This window comes from Dendronephthya gigantea, unplaced genomic scaffold (assembly GCF_004324835.1).
Source record: "Dendronephthya gigantea isolate DGI-Jeju-01 unplaced genomic scaffold, DenGig_1.0 000004F, whole genome shotgun sequence".
NCBI classification, from domain to species: domain Eukaryota; kingdom Metazoa; phylum Cnidaria; class Anthozoa; order Malacalcyonacea; family Nephtheidae; genus Dendronephthya; species Dendronephthya gigantea.
The window spans coordinates 2,329,722-2,350,254 of record NW_021163014.1 but is presented as its reverse complement, the minus strand read 5'-3'; the positions used below and the strand labels follow the sequence as shown (position 1 = coordinate 2,350,254).

The following is a 20,533-nucleotide window of genomic DNA, read 5'->3' as shown; positions in this document are numbered from 1 at the left end:
GTAAAACGTCGGAATTCAGGGCCTCGTTTTTCAAATTTTCTTTTAACTTCCTCGACCTCGTTCTATACTCATGCCTGATTTCTGATGAACTCTTATCGCGGTAAAAACAGGCTAAACGTAAGCATAGACAAATTATAATCGCTTGATAAAAAAGCAAGCTACATCCATGAACCATTTTGCAGCTCTATATAAACGTCACCTAACTTGATTGACTCTTGCTTGGGAAAACCTAGTATTTTAATACTGCTGAGTATTTTTATACTTGCTGAAAACAGCTGTAGGCACATATTAATCGTTGTAAAATGAATGGATGCGCAATTATCTTTATCAACATATGAAATTTAGCTTTAGATAAGGAATCTTTAGCAACATAAGGTCGGGAAGAAATTAAGCAATTTTACTAAATGCCTCTCTAAATGGTTTGTTTTTTAAAATTGCCCTTTGACGGTGTGCGTTTTGTAAGGGGATTTTATCGGGAACAAGATGCCTGCCCATGCACGGCGCCTTGGGTGTTTGTGGCGTTGCAGGGCCATTTAATGAAGACAACAGATAGATCAGATGTTTTTAGAGTAAACACTCAAATCGTCCAAAATGACTTTAAATCGCCAAGCAGCAACAGAGCATTTAATATTCGTTCAAAATAATAAATCGTTCAAAACCCTGGGCTTGGTGGCATTTAATTTTGTCATCACCGCCGCTAAAATAAAAACAGACAAACAATCAAAGAAGACAAAGAAGTCGATGCATGCAAGAGTTGAAGACTGAAGCCACGATTACGAACCATGTTGCACTTTGCAGAAATCGCTAAACAACTGATTCCTCCGCGAGAAAAACAGTTTAAAACGTGTTTTTTAGTGTAAATTGATCTAAACTCCAAACCCTCTTGAAGCAAGATGTTTGAAAACAGTATTAAAGTACTTAATATCTCGTTAAATATTAACTTTACAAGAGAGGCTTATCTATACCTGCGCTCCACGGCCTACGCTGCGGTTGGTTAATTGACAAAGATATAATCAGTTAGCGCCAGCGGGTAGATTTGTTAGCTGAGGCCTGTTCGCGGGCTAGACTCGAAGAAATAGCGGGACTTTCGGTCCCAAAATCCGGGAGTCTGTGGATGATAATTATGCTGCAAGTTACGTTGACTGAAGATATTGAACCCAAAATAAAGCGTTCTTTCAAGAAGTACACCTTACTATTACTATTTAGATGAAAACAACTTGGAAATTATTCCAAAACATGATAAAAGCCAGCTGCATGTACAACTCTTTTTAAGGGTATCATAATCATGCGATGATGCGGAGTATCGTCAGCATAGAGATAGGGAGTTAAAAATTTTAGGCGCTTTGGCATATAATTATTAATTTATATATAATAAATATAGTAATGGGCCAAGGATTGAGCGCTGTGGGATGATTTCACATATTATTTGCCTGGATAATGAAAACTGACCATTGTCCACACACACTTGTTCTCTCTTCGTTAAATAAGATTCATACCATTTTAGCTTAGTCGCATGAATTCCAAATTGCTTTTTCATTTTTTTGGTAAAATGAGGTGATAAAGTTAATCAAAAGCTTTTCTAATATCTAGAAAATCCATATTCCAAACATAAATTCCAAACATTTATCGCACATTTGGATTAGTGCTGACATGGTTGAGTGTTTTGACCGGAAAGCTGATATTTAGAAAGCAATAGATTTTGAGATGAATAATCATATAACTGATCGAAAATTTCTTTCTCAAATATTTCACTTATTATCGGTAGAATTTAAATAGCTCGATAGCTGTCGCATTTCCGTCTATCTTCAGATTTATAAATCGGTGTTATCCTGGTCATTTTTTTATGCATCAATATAAGTACATGTGTTAAGAGATGATGGTGCTATTATATCTGCAGAAATCCTATGACATTTCGTGGGATCGAATAAAGTTGCAAGGTGAAAACATCAATGACCCTGTCGGAACTGGCGCATCTGGATCAACAGTCGTTGCCAAGTATTTCGTTGTATTTCGTTGCCAAGTTTAACTGTCACATTCAAAAATATGCATGCTTTAGGCAGCAGTAAAGCTCTTATGTCAATCAATTGTGTTTTATATTCTGCGCGGTCGAACATTTTTAGCGTTACGTCAGAGAAAGCTAGCTTAATTCGATTAGAATGGTAGTACGTGAGGTTTGGTTGTAAAATAAGTTCACAGAAGCAATGTTTGAAATTTTACTAGTTACTGAGGATAAATATTTAAATCGTGGACATTTTCAAGTATTGATCGATTTAGAAAAAGACCAACTCGACCAGTGTGTCAGCGCCTTAAACAAACAAGATATGGAGCAAACTTCTAAGACCAACCAACATTTCTAACTTACAACGCTGATTTGTTGGATAAGGATCAGCTCACTCGGGTTGATGACGTGTGCAAGTGTCCCTCAACCGTTACTATAAAAGGGCGTGCGCGACACCTGAAACTTCAGTGGACCAACGGAGTAAAAGATATGTGAAACGTTGAAGAAGCTGAACAAGACAAGTACGGACAAAAAAGACACGACTAAAACGATGAAGACTTGAAGCTAATATTCTGTAGAAATTTGTGATTGTTAATATCTACAAGCTATAAAAATTATATAGATTTGACAATAGTCACTTAAACGAGATAAGTGCATAAGACTTCCTGGAATAGTTAGACGATCCCAGGTGACCATTTTCAGTCTATAGATACCATTATGTAGACTTGAAATTTCACGGACATATCGTTGATATTGTGTTAAATTCATTTTCGTTTTAGTCAGTACTAAAGAGCAGTAATTTGTTAAATTTTGCCTTGATATAAATAATTCATATCGTGTTTCCAATTTTTGTGTGTTGCTGTGTAAATACAATTCGGAGTCTGCGGTTTCCATTTAACAAAGTGATCAGAAGTGTTTCCGTCGCGTCGTGTTGCCGTCCTGCATGCTTATATAAGGACTCTTATATTATTCGTTAACAGAGAACTCAATGTTCTACTGTACCATCTGCAGGGTTACTAGGCAACAGTTTTGCTAAACTGCAAGTCTGTTTTACAAGTGGCAGTTACTACAATTCAAACGTAACCTCTGAAGCGGCTCGCTGGTCTAGTGGTATGATTCTCGCTTAGGGTGCGAGAGGTCCCGGGTTCAATTCCTGGGCGAGCCCGTATTCATGTCTCTGTCTTTTCACGAAATTTTCAAAAAATCTGTTTTTTAACTGGTAAAACGAAGTCAAAAATTGAACCCGTTCTTGCATAGTTCAATTGACAATTTGCATAAAGTTTTCCCAAAAATAAACTTTCAGTAAAGATTATAGCAATATGATCAAAAGGAAGAAAGTAAGGCCATCCTATGCGTGAAGCCAAATTCTGTAACTTCTTTGGGACAAGTCATGTAGGGTTGGTTAGATAATAAACCAAACATTAGCACTAACGAAAACAACGCTAACTTTACTTTTTCATAGACCTGCAGTGTGCATAAATTCGCATTAAACCGCACACATAGCATAGCATAGCATAGCATAGCTATGGATGTGGAATATTCTTGTACTCCTCTAATGAATAAGGCCGGGAATGACAATCGTTTCTATATACGTTTCTTTATATATACAATGTGTAAAATAACACTTCTAACATGAAAAAATAATGACATTAACTGTTCGAAGTAATATAATTTAGAATTCCTTTAATAATTTAAAATTTCTCTTAAATAGCACTTCCTATTAATATAGGTAATCATGCATGCAGGTAAAATTTTCAGTGGACCCTATAAAGACTGGAACGATGATTGACTTGAAGCCATTCCATTATTTTATGTCCATTCTCTGAATTTTATGTCAACTGTGAACAAAAAAAACAATAAAAAAAGACTGACACAAGCGCCAAATCGCCTTCAAATTGACTTCGAAGATGGCGTTTGAGTTGTCGTTCCGGTTAACATAGAGTTCACTGAGGAATTTAACTAGAACATTTAAAAATAGCGAATTCAGTTGATGAAGGATATCACCAACAAAAGTTCACGCTGTTTTTACTGCATGTCATTCCGTTCATTGGAAGGTGCTTATAATTATGTACATAAAATCTAGAATCATTCCTACCAAACTTCAGTAATGTACAATCCAAATGCTTTTTTACACAGAGTTTGTGATATTATTAACAGTTTCACTGCAACGACAGTGAAAAAAAATATTCTAGCTATCTGAATTATGGGTTAAAAACAGCGATCTGAAAAAGTATTGCGGTATCGAAGTGGTACATTTCGGAAATTCAGTTTAAACTTCGTCCAACTTGTCATTTTCTCTGCCTTCAATCGGTTGTAATAAACATGGATATCGGCTCTACATTAAGAAAGTATCAAAATATATCGATTAAGAATGAATACGAAAAACCGTCAAAAACGAGGGTCTGTAAAGCTGATGTTACACAGAACTGACAGCTTTTAACAATCATTCGCAGGCTATGCAAATAAAAAGGGGGGGTTGGTTCGGTTAAGTCTGTAACCTGCACGCTAACGTAAAATAGGTAGGGTGAGATATATGTCTCAATGTGATCATATATGCCAATTTTTACCCAAAGATGCTCAAGTGATCTAGTTAATTTCCCCCCTCTTGGGTAAATTTGTAATTAATAAAATTAGATGTCCATGTGCATCAGACCAAAATTGGTAATAAAATTACAAGATCTGGTCACACCCAGGTGATCTCGCGCTCATATTTCAACCAATCAGCGCTCAGAACGTTTGTAAAAATAGAAATCCATTCTCCAGTGTCTAATCGATTATATCTTTTGTTATTCTTGATGGAACCATTCGAAATTTTGTGTTCATGTTTAGTTATAAAAGCTATAGCTCTCATATAAATTTAAAACCGAAATAAAGTATATTCCATGAGATATTAAGTTGTTTTAACGAAGAAATGGATTTTTATATGACAACTAGTCCTAGTCCTCTCCCGCCATATCAGATCACCTGGACTGAATGATGTCTGCGAATTAGTGCAAGGTCTAATGTTTCAATACCACGAAAACTTAGGTAGCATGCTCATATTGCCCGGCGCCAAACGTAACCGTAATCGTGTTCACAAAATCGTAAATTTTAGCCAAACAGAGTTGACCATTCGATTTTAAGGTCAGTTCACATCATTCAATTTTGTCGGATCCATGCAATTCACTTCTTAAGATTGTTTTATAGTCCGTTTACTTGCAAAATATGATAGCAAATTAACTAAAGCTGATGCAGTATTGCTTTATCAATAACAAACTACATTCCATACGTCAGAAGTAAATTGGATCCGACAAAGTTGGATCGTGTGAACGGGCCTTTTTATCAACAACAGATCATATGGCCCAGTACATGAAACGCTGCTCTAATACGCAGACCTATATTACCCTTAAGCCTGACCGCAGGCTCTAAGGTTTGTTGGGCTAAAAATTGTTGTTTTGCGACATGCGGAAAATGAAGCGGTTAATGTAAAATCCTGGGAATTGTGCATATTATTGCATTATGTATTTTGCATTATGTATTACGCATATTATTAGCGATTACGGATACTGTAAAATCGTGGGAAATGCAATCATTAAAGGATGACACTCTTTTGCATCCGCCACTTGCGTGAGCAAGTAGCCACCAAATGGAAAGTAGTAGTTGAAAATTCAAAGCCTAATACCAAGTTGAGGCAAAAATACGTGATATACTGAAAAAATTTCACACACAAAGCTTGTGTTTACAAACCTGTCCCAGTATACAAGCGTCAACAATATCGAAGTCGGATTCATCGGTGCTGAATATCCCACGTTCTGTGAGCTCACCCCCATTGGACTCCAGATTCCCATCCGTCGTTGACACTATTTCGAGTACTTTCTTCACGAGTTGTTCGCTATCGTTTACTGGCTCTTCTGGATATTTTTGGAGCCGACGAATACGATCCATCAAGAGCAAGACTTCGTTATTAAACTTACATTTTTCTGCAATCTCAAGAGCTTTCCTCGCATGTTCCAGAGTTTGAGCCGGATTTACCAGAATTTCGAAATGGCTACTTTTTAGCTTGTAAAATGCAACCTGTGTAGGCGAAAAACAAGGAATTTTACGAAAATAGAATCTAATCAAATATTTTAATCAGTGTAAGTAGAACTAACCAATGGACATTTTTTTCTGCTGACCTTTCCAGAGAGCGATTTTTGCACTATGAAAAGTAGGGATATGCCCGAGTACTACAGTCAACGTTTTTCTCAAATACACCAAAAAGTAGCTCGAGCTTCAAAATTTTTACGCCATCCATGCATGCAAGCAGCCGTAAACTAGACATAACGACTTTCGTGACGTCACGCAAGTGACTCGTTGTAAACTCACTGATATACTCAGAGGGCAAACTAATATTTTTGGCAGAGAAAAGACTGCAGTTTGCCATTAAAGCTATTATTACAGATGCATGACGATTTTAGACACAATCGTGACGATTTTAGACACATGCGCAGTTTTTATTAGCATATTCCTAATTGCCTCCAGCCGACGAAGAATAAATAGAAACCCATGCAGTTAGCTTCCAAAAGTCACAGAACGAACAAATACAGTTCAAAGAACTGCGTGAAATGTATTTGAGGACTCAGGAGGTACGTTACAGGTGTAGTAAGAAGACGTCAGATATACGAACGGTTGGGACATACGGGTAGTGATCTATTATTGATCGATCAATATTTGACCACGATTGTGTGTCAAGGGCACTTTAATGTACGCTCAACCTTTTCCCGAATCAGGAGGAATAATATGAATGTAAGAAAACATACCTTTTGTTTAGGCGAAATACGATTCCATAATTGGCCTTCTAACTCGGCCATCGAAGCATTCAACATATTCGACAAGTCTTGTGGCAAAACTGAATTCACACTTGCGAGAATAAATTGTATTATAGCTTGACATCGCAAAAGTAGTATCTCTCTTCTTATCCTGTCTCTTTTTTCCTTAAATACTTTCCCAATTAGCGCCGAAGAGGTATCCTCAGCTCTGCTCGTATATGAAATTACCAAATTAACTTTACTTTCTGTGCACTGGTTTAAGCAAAAGTGGTAATACGCATATTCCAGGTAAAGAAATGATTCCAGTTCAATATTTTTGTACTTGCATAGCAACTTCGATGCTTTACTCAAGGCTTTTTCGGCCATCCCTAGTTTTTTCCCGACGATGCAATGTCTTCTTGACGCCAAAAAAAGACACTTGCAATAAATCATCTTTTGCGTGTCGTTGATCTGATCCCAATTTGTTTCGTTAAGGTTTACTTCCTTAGCAATTTCTGCAGTCAATTTCATGCACGAGTTGAGATCTCTTTTCTCGTATAAAGCGGCAGCTTGCTCATATCTGAGAAGTAATATGACATCGTGATTATCTTCATCTCGAAAAAACCTTTTTTTAAATTTCTCTATCGCCTCTTCGTGAGCCTTCCATTCTCCATTTTCTCTGAATGTTGACAAATCTTTGTCAATTTCATGAATTTGTGCTACATGGGATGGAATTTTCGATGGAAGGTTTCCTCTTTCTCCAGCACATTTTCTCCTTCGCGGAAACTTTGGTTTTTCGTTTCCTTTTTTACAGCTTCTCGTAGGCGCTTCTTTTTCCGGTGAATTTGCATTATTCTCCTTATTATTAGTAACCTTCACAAATAAAGTGGAAAAATAGGGTTTTTTATATTGAACCAAATCTTCAGTTGGTTGGTAAAGGCACTCACACTCATTAACTGTGACATATATATTTTTTATTACTCATCAAAGAAAAAGTTATTTCTTAATCCATGGGAAGATTTAAGGTCGAACACTGAAAATCAAGCTCTTATTCGAGTGGAAATACCGTCATGGGAAAGTTTTGAGAAGATTGAGATCTCTCACTTAATGCGTTTGAGTCTAATTGAGCTTTTAGAAGGTAAAGAGATCCGGCACAAGTGTTTCTGATAAGTGTTGATATTTCACGTTTCACAACAGAACGAATTCCTTATATCATCGCATTTTATGCATAGTGGGACTGTTTGACAAGCATTAAAACCAAATTTGCGTTGCGGCAGAAACTGTTTACAAAAGTAGTAATTATAAATCATTACTGATTCGGGGTTCTATTATTGCTACGTACATGCGTGGTTGGTTCGCCTCAGGTCAGTACGTACCAATACGCAAACGAGAGAACTTTGAGGTATTGAAATGAGTATATAATATGACCTGGAAGTCATGTAGTCATCACAACAATAGCATGTGCTGCTCTCGTGGTTTCATAAAAACTTATTTTAATACCACGAAATCATCTCACGCTTCTCTGAATCTCAGATAACCGGGCGTGAACAGACCTTATTTAGGCAGATTAGCACAAGGACGTACGTGAACGTTAGGCCTGGTTCTCATATGTCACTGACGGTCGGCGATGCTAATTTCCATTCCGTAGACAGTCGAACTCATCATTGATGGTCGTTCTCATCATTTAACTCGTTCTCATGCATTATTTAACTTAAATGACCAACATATATAACCTTAAACTAGGGGGCTTTTCATGCATCGATGCATTGCAGTGCAGTGGTCAAGGGGTTTGTTCTTGTGCGTGATACCTGTGTTCGAATACTGCCCTAGCTTAACCACTTTGTTTTCTTTTTTCGTATTACTTTGCAAAGTCCCGAATTGAACCAGCGAAAATACCTTTTGGTTAGTTATTTGGGTTATTTGAGGGTTTTGTTTATTTTCTGTGTGTAAATTTTCGTTAATAAGAGTGTGAGCTCGTGTTCAAGCAACCTGAGATCGAGTTAAATGATGAGAACGACCATCAATGATGAGTTCGACTGTCTACGGAATCGAAATTTGCGTCGGCGTTGACCATTGTCGGTGATCACTGATGAATTAAGTGCTTTTCTTCGTCATCGGCCACAAACAATACATTGCCATTGGCAACGGTAACATATGAGAACCAAGCTGTTAAAGGCGAATAAATGGCGTGATGTGCCTATATATGTGGAATTGTGACGCCATTAATTTTCACGTTGTTTTTGTCTCATGTCAAACCTGCCTATTATTATTAGCTTTCGTGTGCGCTGGCATTATAGCTGCCGCGCTAAAAGATTGCGTCTTTGAAAGTAAAAACATCTTAAAAGACCGGTTAAAAACGCGAAAGAAGGAATACAGTTATGATGTCTGATTGCTCTTATATGAGCAAAAGCCTCCTGCAGCGAAATTGCAAGTGCAAACGTACCGTATCGCGTTTACTGCTCACCAATGATGGAGACGCACCAATCTTCGCCTTTTCACGACTTTCTGCCTTTTTACTGCCGACACATTTCACGGTGGGTTGATCCCCAATGACGACAGTACCAGTGTTCGATGAAATGTTAATATTAACGACTGGTCTTGAACTATCAGCAACTATTTCATTGCCGCCGGCAGCATTTTCATGCTCACTGTTCATTGGCCCACTACTACGCGGATTATCACGCGCATTATCATCATCTACTTCACCCACGAGTCCAACGCCATCCCTGGCATTCTCTTCCTCACTAGAAAGATACTCGCGAACGGCGAGAGCTATCTGGCGAATCCAGTCTGCAAAATTCCATACACGCCATGGCAGATACTCATACAAGCTTTTGACGACGGTCTACAACACGATATAAAGTAGGTGTATGAGTCAGTTTGTGACTTTGACAAGCTAACTCTAGATAAAAACATTTTTCGTAAATTTTAAAGGGTTAAAGGGTCTTGATTACAATTGAAGAAATTATACACAACTCAAGTTGAAACCAGAAACAGTTGAGATAAACGTGTGAACTGTCCCCACTGTCGGTCCTCCGACAGGAATCGTGCCCATACGCCTTTGCCAGCTAGGCCAGTGCAATGCTCCGGCTTGCGCCAGTGTGTATTCGTTAAGGATAGTACCATGCCTGCGAATAGGTGCGTCGATGCGGGCCTAATTGGGAGGTTGGGGTGGGGGGGGGTTGTTTTCATACATTATTCCTCTCTATAATAATTAAACTTTCGCACGAAATCAGTTGAGTAAAAATGTGTGAATAAGCACCCCCAAAAGGTAAAAGGCTTACGGCTGTGACGACCGGATGAGTACTGATGAGCCGGCCGACGTTGCAATGGTACAATTTACCAGTTATAATTTCCCAGATAGTCACACAACAGTTATCCCTACATAATTACCATCAATGGTAATATATCGTTAAAAAAAGCAACTGGGCTGTCTGGGCAAGATGTTTGTATGTGATATCTATGCAGTCAATTTTTACTTATTTTATACATGTAAATCTTGATTCTGGGTTGTAAATCTTAATTCTGGGTTATTTGTTGAAAAAAAACTATTAGCCTAAATTATGCCGTCGATGAAACAAGCTACAATTTATGAATTTCATTCTGGAAACTAACTTGCTACAACTGCGCAGAGAGCATAAATTAAGTTACAACATCTCAAACCTGATTTAACATTTTTGTACTGCTGTTATAATTAAGCACTAGAATAAATTCCCCAAGGTAAAACTATACACATATGTTCTTAACATTTTGCATAATTAAATCCTAGTTAACTCAGAAATAGACAACTCCGATTGGCCAATTCTGTCCTTAATTAACCACCGTTGAAACTTGAAAGTTAACTAATGTTCAATACAACTGGGGCCTGGTATGACACAGTTTTCAACAAGTACTTGTACAAGTATAACTTAACTGGTTGTAACTGGTTGTCTCTGTGAGAACAAAAAAGACATTATGCAATGCTATGATGGATATGAGTCTGTTATATATGATATAAAGGTTAACACTATTGCTTATATAAACATTTATTTAGCAGACACACTTTCAAGATATACATATACAGAGAGGCATTAATGGACATAAGAAATGACTGGATAAAACTGCATGACAGAGACATTAAACTATTATATAATATGTTCTTTAAAATCAGTTTTCTTTAGAAAGTTTCCAAATTAAATTTTATATCCTCTTGACAGCCAGCTTTCTTCTAGCAGTTAAATGAAAATGTTGCGCACTGAGTGACTTAATTGTCAACAAGATAATTAAAATAAGCACATTTTAGTGTGACACATTTCATTGTCAATTCAACCTTCAAATATAAACACTTTAATTGACATTGTTTAAATTGAACTAATTTTTAAAATCTTTGCATTTGGGTACCAGATAAGGGCAATTCCATGGCCATCCTCAAACATACTCATTGTGCTAGCTGAGAGTCGCAGTGTATAGGAATTAGTTAATCGGTATAGACACAATCTATTAATATTTCCTTAACTTAGTCTAGAAGTCTCACAAGATTTGATGTATCCTGATAGAGGATCGCACATCAATACAAATTGGTTTGTAATCACATAGCATGATCAAGATACATGGATGTAAACTTGGTTGGCCATGGCTGCAGATTCAGGGGGCTTGTGGTTTTACAAAATACCAGGCAGGTGTAGTACTATGCTATATATATGATTGTTAAATAATTAAATAAGATCCTTTGCTATGACAGAGGTGTTGCAATCAATTGAAGCTATTAATCGCAAAAGAGATATGTTAGATATTTAGCCAAATTTGATGTACACTATCTGTACTCAGATGACTCTTCACCAAAAGAGATTTTTCTTTGTCATTTTGTTTTCTTTTGCATTTTGAATTGTTGTCTTAGAGCTTTAGTATGTAAGTTAATTTGTATTTGTTCATTACTTATGTGTTTTGATTATTGTCATGTTTGAAAAATTTCCTTGTGCAGGGGCCAAAAGTCAAGCCTTATACCAGGATACAAACAGTCTACCTATTGACAGCTAGCCTGAACAAGTATTTAAATTCAATCGGTTCATTAGTCTTGAGTAAACGAATAGAAATATCCTATTGAGACAGATTTAATGCCAGCTATATCACAACAAGCTCACGTGACAAAACGAGCAAGATGTAAACATGAAGGTTTTAAGCAAACTGAAAGTAAGCACTTTCAGTGTGATTTAAAGCCTCTGCAGTTAACAGTGAACAAATTTAAAAAAACTCAAACTTAAAGCTAGTTTAAGAAATGAGTTATATATTTTCAATCATTGAAATATGTACGCTACATGTAAGAAACACATAATTATTATGAAGTATATATCTATATGCTTATATTATACAACACGTCTGTCGTCTAGCTGGTCGATGTCGCTTCTGACTATAAACTATATAAGCCGTTAGCCTAATGATTAACGGACGTAAAGGTACAAGTCTTGGAACAATGAAATTGAAAGATTGAAAACCAAATCTTGGAACAACGAAATTGAAAGATTGAAAACCTTATATATATTAAGCAAGGGCACGTACGAGAGCGTTTTCAACAATTTATATGTTTAAAATATGTTATTTAACTTCAAGAGTGTATCAACAGCAAGCTTCATGCAACATACGAGCATCAATCGGGTCCATGTGGCATTTATGTTGCAATGTTGCAAATATATACCGCATTTATAGTAGAATTCGATCTTTCAGTGAACTTAATGTGTACACAAAATTATACTTCAACAAATATTGATACGTAAAATGTATTCGTACTCAAACGGACAGTCGACCGCATCGTGATTAAATATCAAATAAACTAACTAACCTGTATCATTTGTGAAACACACTGATGCTCATAGTCGTGCAGAAATGTGCCCAAACGACCGCATCGCCTGGAACTAACGAGAACAGCATAATGAAAGTACTTTAGTTACTCTAATCTCTAGTAATTCGAAACTGAGTAACAATTTCTGGGTAAATCCCTGTGACGTAATGTTCTAAAAAAAAGTGCTTTGTCATTTGATTCTGAACATAATTCATGTACAGTTTCCTAGATAGTATCTTCCAAGTAAACTTTATTGATTTTATCAAACATAAAACATTCAACAAATCTAATGAATAAACTATTAAAAGTATAAATTCTGGAAGCCATTTTAGAATTTTAATACGTCAACAATTAACTCCTTAAACGCCCGCGCTCCAAGCTCGGTAGAAATGCAAATCGAATTGTCGAATTTATGATTTAGTAAGATTTTTTGTATCTTTTTGACAGTGATTTTTTGTTTCTTGTCAGATTAATTTTTTACAGTGATGAATTTCTTGTCAAATTTATTTTTTACAGTGATATTTTAAAATTAATACAAAATCAATACAATACAATACAATCAATTCTGAGGTGAGTGCCCTGTGGTTTAATATTGGCGAATCTACTGAATGCCGTGATATTTCTTTTTGCAATTCTGAATTCTTAATTTCGCGGGCCTTTGCTGCCGCATCGAAGTTCGATCACTGATTTCGATCCAAAAAGTCCTTGGTATGATATCACACCTGATTTGGGGAACGGCATGTTCGGTCCAGGGCAGAAAATTGGGTGTGGTAGAACGAATAGGTGAATGTTAATTAATTTAACCCTCACCCAATTTTCTGCCCTGGACCTAGCCTTCAACATATAGTCTGCGTTGCAGGCTACCCTGGACGTACTACGGTGGCCCACAAGTGCAATACACAAAACTCAATTCCACTACACAAAACTCAATTCCACTACACAAAACTCAATTCCACTACACAAAACCCAATTCCACTACACAAAACTCAATTCCACTACACAAAACCCAATTCCACTACACAAAACTCAATTCCACTACACAAAACTCAATTCCACTACACAATTAAATTTGTGTAGTAATACACAATATTATTAAATACAGTAAAAACTTTAACGACTATAACGTACTATATCAACCTAATATATGCGACATATGCATGCGTTTAGCTGTTTGTTGCACCACCTATTTTCTTACTGAGTTTTAAAGTCTTTTAAACCTTCGCCTAACTATTAAAGGAGCAATAATGAACATCAATTGCGAGAACTGTGCGTCAGAAGTGTCGGAGACCTTTGAATTTTGTCCTAACTGTGGGAAAATGTTGACCGACATGGACGTCATCGCACATTACTTTATGAGAGGTTTTGAGTACTCGACTATCTTGTCATTTTTAAGAAAGTTTCATAACATTGACATATCCTTACGAACATTAAAAAGTAGATTGAAAAATATGGGTTTAAAACGGCGAAATATTGATGCTGATGAGGAAGAGGTGAACGCGGCAATTCGTCAGGATCTAAATGGGCCGGGATGTTTACGAGGATATCGATCTATGTGGCATTGCTTGCGTTTGAATTATGGCATTCAAGCACCGAGAAGTATGGTTCAACGCATTCTTCGAGCACTAGACCCGGATGGATCTGACGAAAGACGATCGCATCGTCTTAGACGTCGTCGATACATCAACCCAGGTCCCAACTTCGCATGGCATGTTGATGGTTACGACAAGCTGAAGCCTTACGGCTTCCCAGTGCATGCCTGTATTGATGGGTTCAGTCGAAGGATTTTATGGCTAAAAGTTTGCAGAACGAATAACGATCCTTCCATGACTGCAGGCTTCTATTTGGAATATGTGCGTTCTGTTGATGGTTGCCCAATGGTACTTAGAACAGATTGTGGTACCGAAAATGGTAGTATGGCTGCCATGCAATGTTACTTCCGTTCTGGAGCGCGTGATCAATTTGCCGGGATAAATGCGCACATGTATGGCTCTTCACATTCCAATCAAAGAATAGAGAATTGGTGGTCCTTTTTGCGTCGCAATAGGTCATCATGGTGGATCAACTTTTTTAAGGATCAGGTAGAAATCGGTAATTTGAACACATCAGATGAATTACAGATGGAATGTCTTTGGTTTTGTTTTTCGGATATACTTCAACGCGATTTTGATCAGGTCAAGTTCCACTGGAATACTCACTATGTGAGGAGATCAAGATTTGACACGGTAGCCGGCCGCCCCGACGAGCTATACCACCTCCCTTACAATTTTGGTGGTAGTGAATTCTTACAGAATGTTTCGACTGAACAAATAAATGACATGCATGAATATTGTGAGCAGCCAGAGAGCACCAACACGTATCAAGAGTATTTTGAATATGCAAGGTCACAGACCCGCTATCCCAAACCCTCAAATTGGAATGAAGCATTAGACCTTTACAGACATTTAGTCACGGTGGCAAACTATGGAGTTGACGTTTGAAATTGATGTATGTGATTAGTTTGCGCTGTTAATATCCATGGCATGAGTGCGAAACGAGAACGACCATATATAATTATTGTAACTGTGGCATGTATGGTATTAAATGGAACTCGCTGTACATTCATTCAGTTGTACATTCATACAGAACTGTAAGTAACGTTTAGAAACAATTTATTCAAAAAGTAAAAAATTCAAAATACATTTCTGCATCAATATATAAAGATAGCAGCTATGTGAAATATCTGATAACATCTTAATACCTTTTTAACAAATAACAAGAAACATAAATAATAACTTTAACAATGTTAGGTATAGCCGGACATGGCCTATCGGACTCCAAAAGGTTTCCTTGTTATTCTCAAATTATAAAATTTAAAAAAATATAATTGGAGATTTTACTGTAAAAGATCAAAACAATTGCACTCAAAACCATATTACCTAAAATTAAGATTTTGAGTAAGTCAAAGAATAAATTTTTCACCTTTTGGTTTCCTTTAGTGTCACATCAGCCTCACTTAATTTAGTATAATATATACTCATTAGTAAATACCAGTAAGTAAACTGACAAACTGTCTTTACTGCTAGGTATTATTTAATGTCATAATCTGAACATGTCAATATCAACTTTTGTATTTATATATTGCAGACACAGTGTCCTATGTGTATCAAATTACGGTTCCCCAAATCCGCGTGTGTTAAGGAAAGCAAATGAAAGATCCTCCTTAAACATATCATATGAGCTATGGGTGATGGGCAAACTGAGAATACAAGCACATGTGTTAGCTTTTGGGAAATTAGACATTTTACCATTTTTTAGGATTATGTAGAAACTCTAAAAACAATTTTATGCCAAATGGTGGTATAACTTTACAGCCACTAGTAAAAAAGAGAATATCATGAAATGTTACTTCTGTTCCCTCCCTCTCTTCAACATGCATCTAGCAAAAAATCATTCCAGTGTGATATGACCAAGGATTCACAGCAATGACGATTAGACCCGACCTCACTAAACTTAGTTTGAAACAATTCTGACATAATTTCAGCATTCAGTTGCTGAGGTGAGTAGCAAAAGGCTGGGTGGAAAGAATCAGGATTTTTCAACATAGACTCATAAACTCCTAACACAGACAGCCCTTTAACAAATTGTTCTTGAGAAAAATGTGACCTGCCAAATAAGAACCATTTAACAGTTTGCTGAACTAGTGTTGATATATCATCCAGGGATGATATGAATTTGAAGGTTCCTGCAAGACATAGGAGTGTGCTTAGAGGAGAACTGTTAATCATTGTGTTTGCCTCATCAGTGCTCTTGGCATTTAATAATTTTTCCAAGTTAGACTTCAATTCAAAGTCATAAACATCACTTACACTAACAGAAACATTATTTGGGCCATCTAAAATGCATTGATAAAGACTTGGTGAGAGACAGGAAAACCCAGGACCACCATATGAACAAGGGACATTGCCACTACTTGTCCAGCATAAAAATAATGATCACTAGCTTGAGAATTAGCATGACAGGAAAGATATTTACAATGATCACTTCCAGAAAAGAGCTGTGAGTTCATTAACCAATCTAAAACCAAGGTGAAAAATTCTCTTTTGGGCCCCCCTGCATCTATAGCCCCTTCAGTGGCACCAACATCATCACAAAATTTAATGGAAACCTTGTTGTTTGGAGAAAACGATTTTCTGGTTAAACCTCTAACAGTACCCTCCCACAAATGGCTACGGCTAATGTTGAATTTTGATATAGATTCTGAATTAATGACACTGGATAGATTTTTAAGTATATCTGGCAGTGGCTGTGTAGACAGCTGGGAAATGGGAGATTTGTTGTTTTGATCTAATTCAACATCAACATCACTCATGCCTTCAAAATCAACAAAGTCAGTTTCATCACATAACAAATAAAGATGCATACAACCAGTCAACATCATCTTGCATCAATGTTGATGTGCTTGGACCTTCATTGGTTCCATGGTATGTTAGATCAGAGGTGCTTTGGACATATGTAACTGCATCTGATGGGTTTTTATCCCTAAAAATGGGGATACCAGATAGTGATTTTACCTACAAATTAAATCAAGGTCCAAAATAGATCTTGAACAAGACAGGGGGTTTCCCCTGCATATTTTTTTCCTAATTGATACTAAAGTGATACTGTAAAAACTGGGTGAAAATCAATTCACAGCTTTCTATGGATGCAGGTTACATGCACAATCATGTGAGAACAACTAAGTACTTGCAGCCTGGTACACAGAAGTTCAAGATTCGATCGTTTGGAAAATACAGTAGCAATATGGACTTACGTGTTGTTTTGACTGGTTTTCACATCCATTGATTGATCATATTCGTTGCCATCACTACTTGAAATAAACATATCTTTCTCTACACTTTCTGTGTTTTCGTCAGCACTTTCTGTGCACAAATATAGAGTTATTCTAGAATAATTCTTTCCAAGATCCTCCTTATAATCGCAAAGACGAAATGGTGATTCAGTCTGCCCTGGTAAATTCAACGCTATCTGCCCATCAGGATAATGAATGTTCCAGTCTAGTTTTTCATTAAAGGCTTGATCGTATGCCTTTCTTTTCACTAATGCCGCTGTCAAAAGTTGGGCGTAATTTGCTTCTTTCTTTATTTTTAAAGGCAATGACTTCCCTCTGATAGGTGTATACTCGTTGGAGGAATCCAGAGAATCACGGTCGTACTTCATAACACCAATATTGATCAGAACGTCTTTATTTTGGGGAGTAGAACTTTTGGTTTTTCCCCGAAAGAATGTAGCACGTTGTTGGCTTTTTTTTGCTTTGAACTGTTCGAATGTATCGCAAGAACGTCGCTGTTTGGAGTCGATTGTTTTACTATCGGTATCGGTAAAGGCATTTCCACAATTTGGACAGAATTTATACTTCGATGAACTGAAATCACGACCACACTTTTTGCACTTTATATTCATAATTCAATAGCGAAAATACGATAATTCCCAGAGTGAACTCGCTGAGACACAAACACGTATGCGTGTTGCGTGTGCGTGTGAATAGCGTTGAGTCGAGTTCTGTGTAGTGGAATCATATATATAAGTGGAATTGAGTTTTGTGTAGTGGAATTGGGTTTTGTGTAGTGGAATTGGGTTTTGTGTAGTGGAATTGGGTTTTGTGTAGTGGAATTGGGTTTTGTGTAGTGGAATTGGGTTTTGTGTAGTGGAATTGGGTTTTGTGTAGTGGAATTGAGTTTTGTGTAGTGGAATTGAGTTTTGTGTAGTGGAATTGAGTTTTGTGTAGGGGAATTGAGTTTTGTGTAGTGGAATTGAGTTTTGTGTAGTGGAATTGGGTTTTGTGTAGTGAAATTGAGTTTTGTGTTGTGGAATTGAGTTTTGTGTAGTGGAATTGGGTTTTGTGTAGTGGAATTGGGTTTTGTGTAGTGGAATTGAGTTTTGTGCAGTGGAATTGGGTTTTGTGTTGTGGAATTGAGTTTTGTGTAGTGGAATTGGGTTTTGTGTAGTGGAATTGGGTTTAGTGTAGTGGAATTGGGTTTTGTGTAGTGGAATTGAGTTTTGTGTAGGGGAATTGAGTTTTGTGTAGTGGAATTGAGTTTTGTGTAGTGGAATTGGGTTTTGTGTAGTGGAATTGGGTTTTGTGTAGTGGAATTGAGTTTTGTGTAGTGGAATTGGGTTTTGTGTAGTGGAATTGAGTTTTGTGTAGTGGAATTGAGTTTTGTGTAGTGGAAATGAGTTTTGTGTAGTGGAATTGGGTTTTGTGTAGTGGAATTGGGTTTTGTGTAGTGGAATTGAGTTTTGTGTAGTGGAATTGAGTTTTGTGTAGTGGAATTGAGTTTTGTGTAGGGAATTGAGTTTTGTGTAGTGGAATTGAGTTTTGTGTAGTGGAATTGGTTTTGTGTAGTGGAATTGGGTTTTGTGTAGTGGAATTGAGTTTTGTGTAGTGGAATTGGGTTTTGTGTAGTGGAATTGAGTTTTGTGTAGGGGAATTGAGTTTTGTGTAGTGGAATTGAGTTTTGTGTAGTGGAATTGGGTTTTGTGTAGTGGAATTGAGTTTTGTGTAGTGGAATTGAGTTTTGTGTAGTGGAAATGAGTTTTGTGTAGTGGAATTGAGTTTTGTGTAGTGGAATTGATTTTTGTGTAGTGGAATTGAGTTTTGTGTATTGCACTTGTGGGCCACCGTACTGGACCGAACATAATAGACACATAATGGAGAGCTTTAGATCTGCATGACTGCGGCTCCCGCTACGGCTACGAGATTCGTCACTGTGGCGCGAAGCGGAACAAACGGTTGTATGGATACACCACCGCGTGCTGGCATGATAAACCTCTGCAAACACAATAATAAATGCATGTTTTTCCTCTCAAATATTTCGAAAATTTGACGCCAACTATTTCGAAAATTACACATAATCAAAAGCCACGGTAATGAAAAACAGTTCTCTCAAATTATTCTCTGGAAAAAAACGAGAATATGTCAACTTTTATTGCTTTTTAAATCACGTAGTGAGGACTACGAAGTTTTCTTAAAATGCCGTAGTCAGATGAACGACGGCTACGAGTCTATGGCGTCAGTCGAAGTATCACGAATATCACGTCAATGCGATGAATCGCGTAGCGGTTGCGGGAGCCGTAGTCAAATGCCAAATCTAAAGCTCACTAATAAAGGCGGTCTACGACTACCTGCTATGTAAAGGTCCCCCGAGGAATCTTATCCCCATTTGCGGGCCCTGGAATAACGAGCTGGGTTGTTTCACTTGCTTGCACGTGACTGCGACATGAACGTTGCTCCTCCGAGAATGCTGCTGTATTTTTTTCGGACATAGTAACATAGACCAATGCTTTTCAAATCCTCGATTTTTTCCATTTGCCAATTCGCAGAATTGACCCTCATGTCTATACCTAAGCATTTCATGTTTCGTGGCAGCCACACCTCTTTATCAGAATCAAAAACTGAGGACTGAGTTTTGCAAAGCACATTGAATTTTCTTCTTGAAAGAAAGTTCTGATATTTCAATGCAATGGCTTTTTTAGTGCATCACTAGATTGGCAATATTCCTGTATACATGATCTTACCACACCTTCAAGGTACTGTCCTCTCTTGTAACTTCCTACCAAGTGGTCCATCATTTCCTTGTTTGCACCAGATGACAACACATCCCAGGCTCCATACAATGCTCCTTCAACACCACCATGGAAGCAGGGATGTCATTAAGAACACTACAGCTCTCTTTCGTCCGCTTGTAACGAACACTTAATGTGTTTGAGGTTATCGTATGAAAGGTTGTCGGGGTGTTCTGTCTGCCAGTATAAGCATGTGCCTTCTGATCCAACAAGGTTTTGCTTTTTTCAAATTGCTCATTCAGATCCTGGCCTCCTGCTTCGACAAAACACGTTTGCAACGACTAAAAGATTAGGAGATTGTTGACCTTGTCAGCTGATAAAAAAATGCTAAACGAAGTCAAAAAGAACGCT

At 37.3% G+C, this 20,533-nt stretch overlaps 3 protein-coding genes and 1 non-coding gene across 4 annotated transcripts; 2 read left to right on the top strand and 2 right to left on the bottom strand.

Moving 5' to 3' along the window:
• Positions 1 to 3,092: 3,092 nt before the first annotated feature.
• Positions 3,093 to 3,164, top strand: Trnap-agg. Its single transcript has one exon. It is a non-coding gene; the product is annotated as a tRNA-Pro (tRNA).
• A 587-nt stretch (positions 3,165 to 3,751) lies between these two features.
• Positions 3,752 to 12,846, bottom strand: LOC114515681. The gene is made up of 5 exons (XM_028534980.1): positions 12,581 to 12,846; positions 9,209 to 9,610; positions 6,778 to 7,638; positions 5,726 to 6,052; positions 3,752 to 4,334 (listed from the first exon to the last, which is right to left on the bottom strand). The coding sequence occupies exons 1-5, from the start codon at positions 12,587 to 12,589 to the stop codon at positions 4,269 to 4,271; spliced, it is 1,665 nt and encodes a 554-aa protein (XP_028390781.1). The 5' UTR covers positions 12,590 to 12,846; the 3' UTR covers positions 3,752 to 4,268.
• A 1,182-nt stretch (positions 12,847 to 14,028) lies between these two features.
• On the top strand, positions 14,029 to 15,297 carry LOC114544989. Its single transcript, XM_028563434.1, has one exon. It carries the CDS (start codon positions 14,029 to 14,031, stop codon positions 15,055 to 15,057), a length of 1,029 nt encoding a protein of 342 aa, XP_028419235.1. The 3' UTR covers positions 15,058 to 15,297.
• Positions 15,298 to 15,541: 244 nt separating this feature from the next.
• LOC114544973 lies at positions 15,542 to 18,019 on the bottom strand. The gene is made up of 2 exons (XM_028563433.1): positions 17,370 to 18,019; positions 15,542 to 17,098 (listed from the first exon to the last, which is right to left on the bottom strand). Exons 1-2 carry the CDS (start codon positions 18,017 to 18,019, stop codon positions 16,957 to 16,959), a joined length of 792 nt encoding a protein of 263 aa, XP_028419234.1. The 3' UTR covers positions 15,542 to 16,956.
• Positions 18,020 to 20,533: the final 2,514 nt, after the last annotated feature.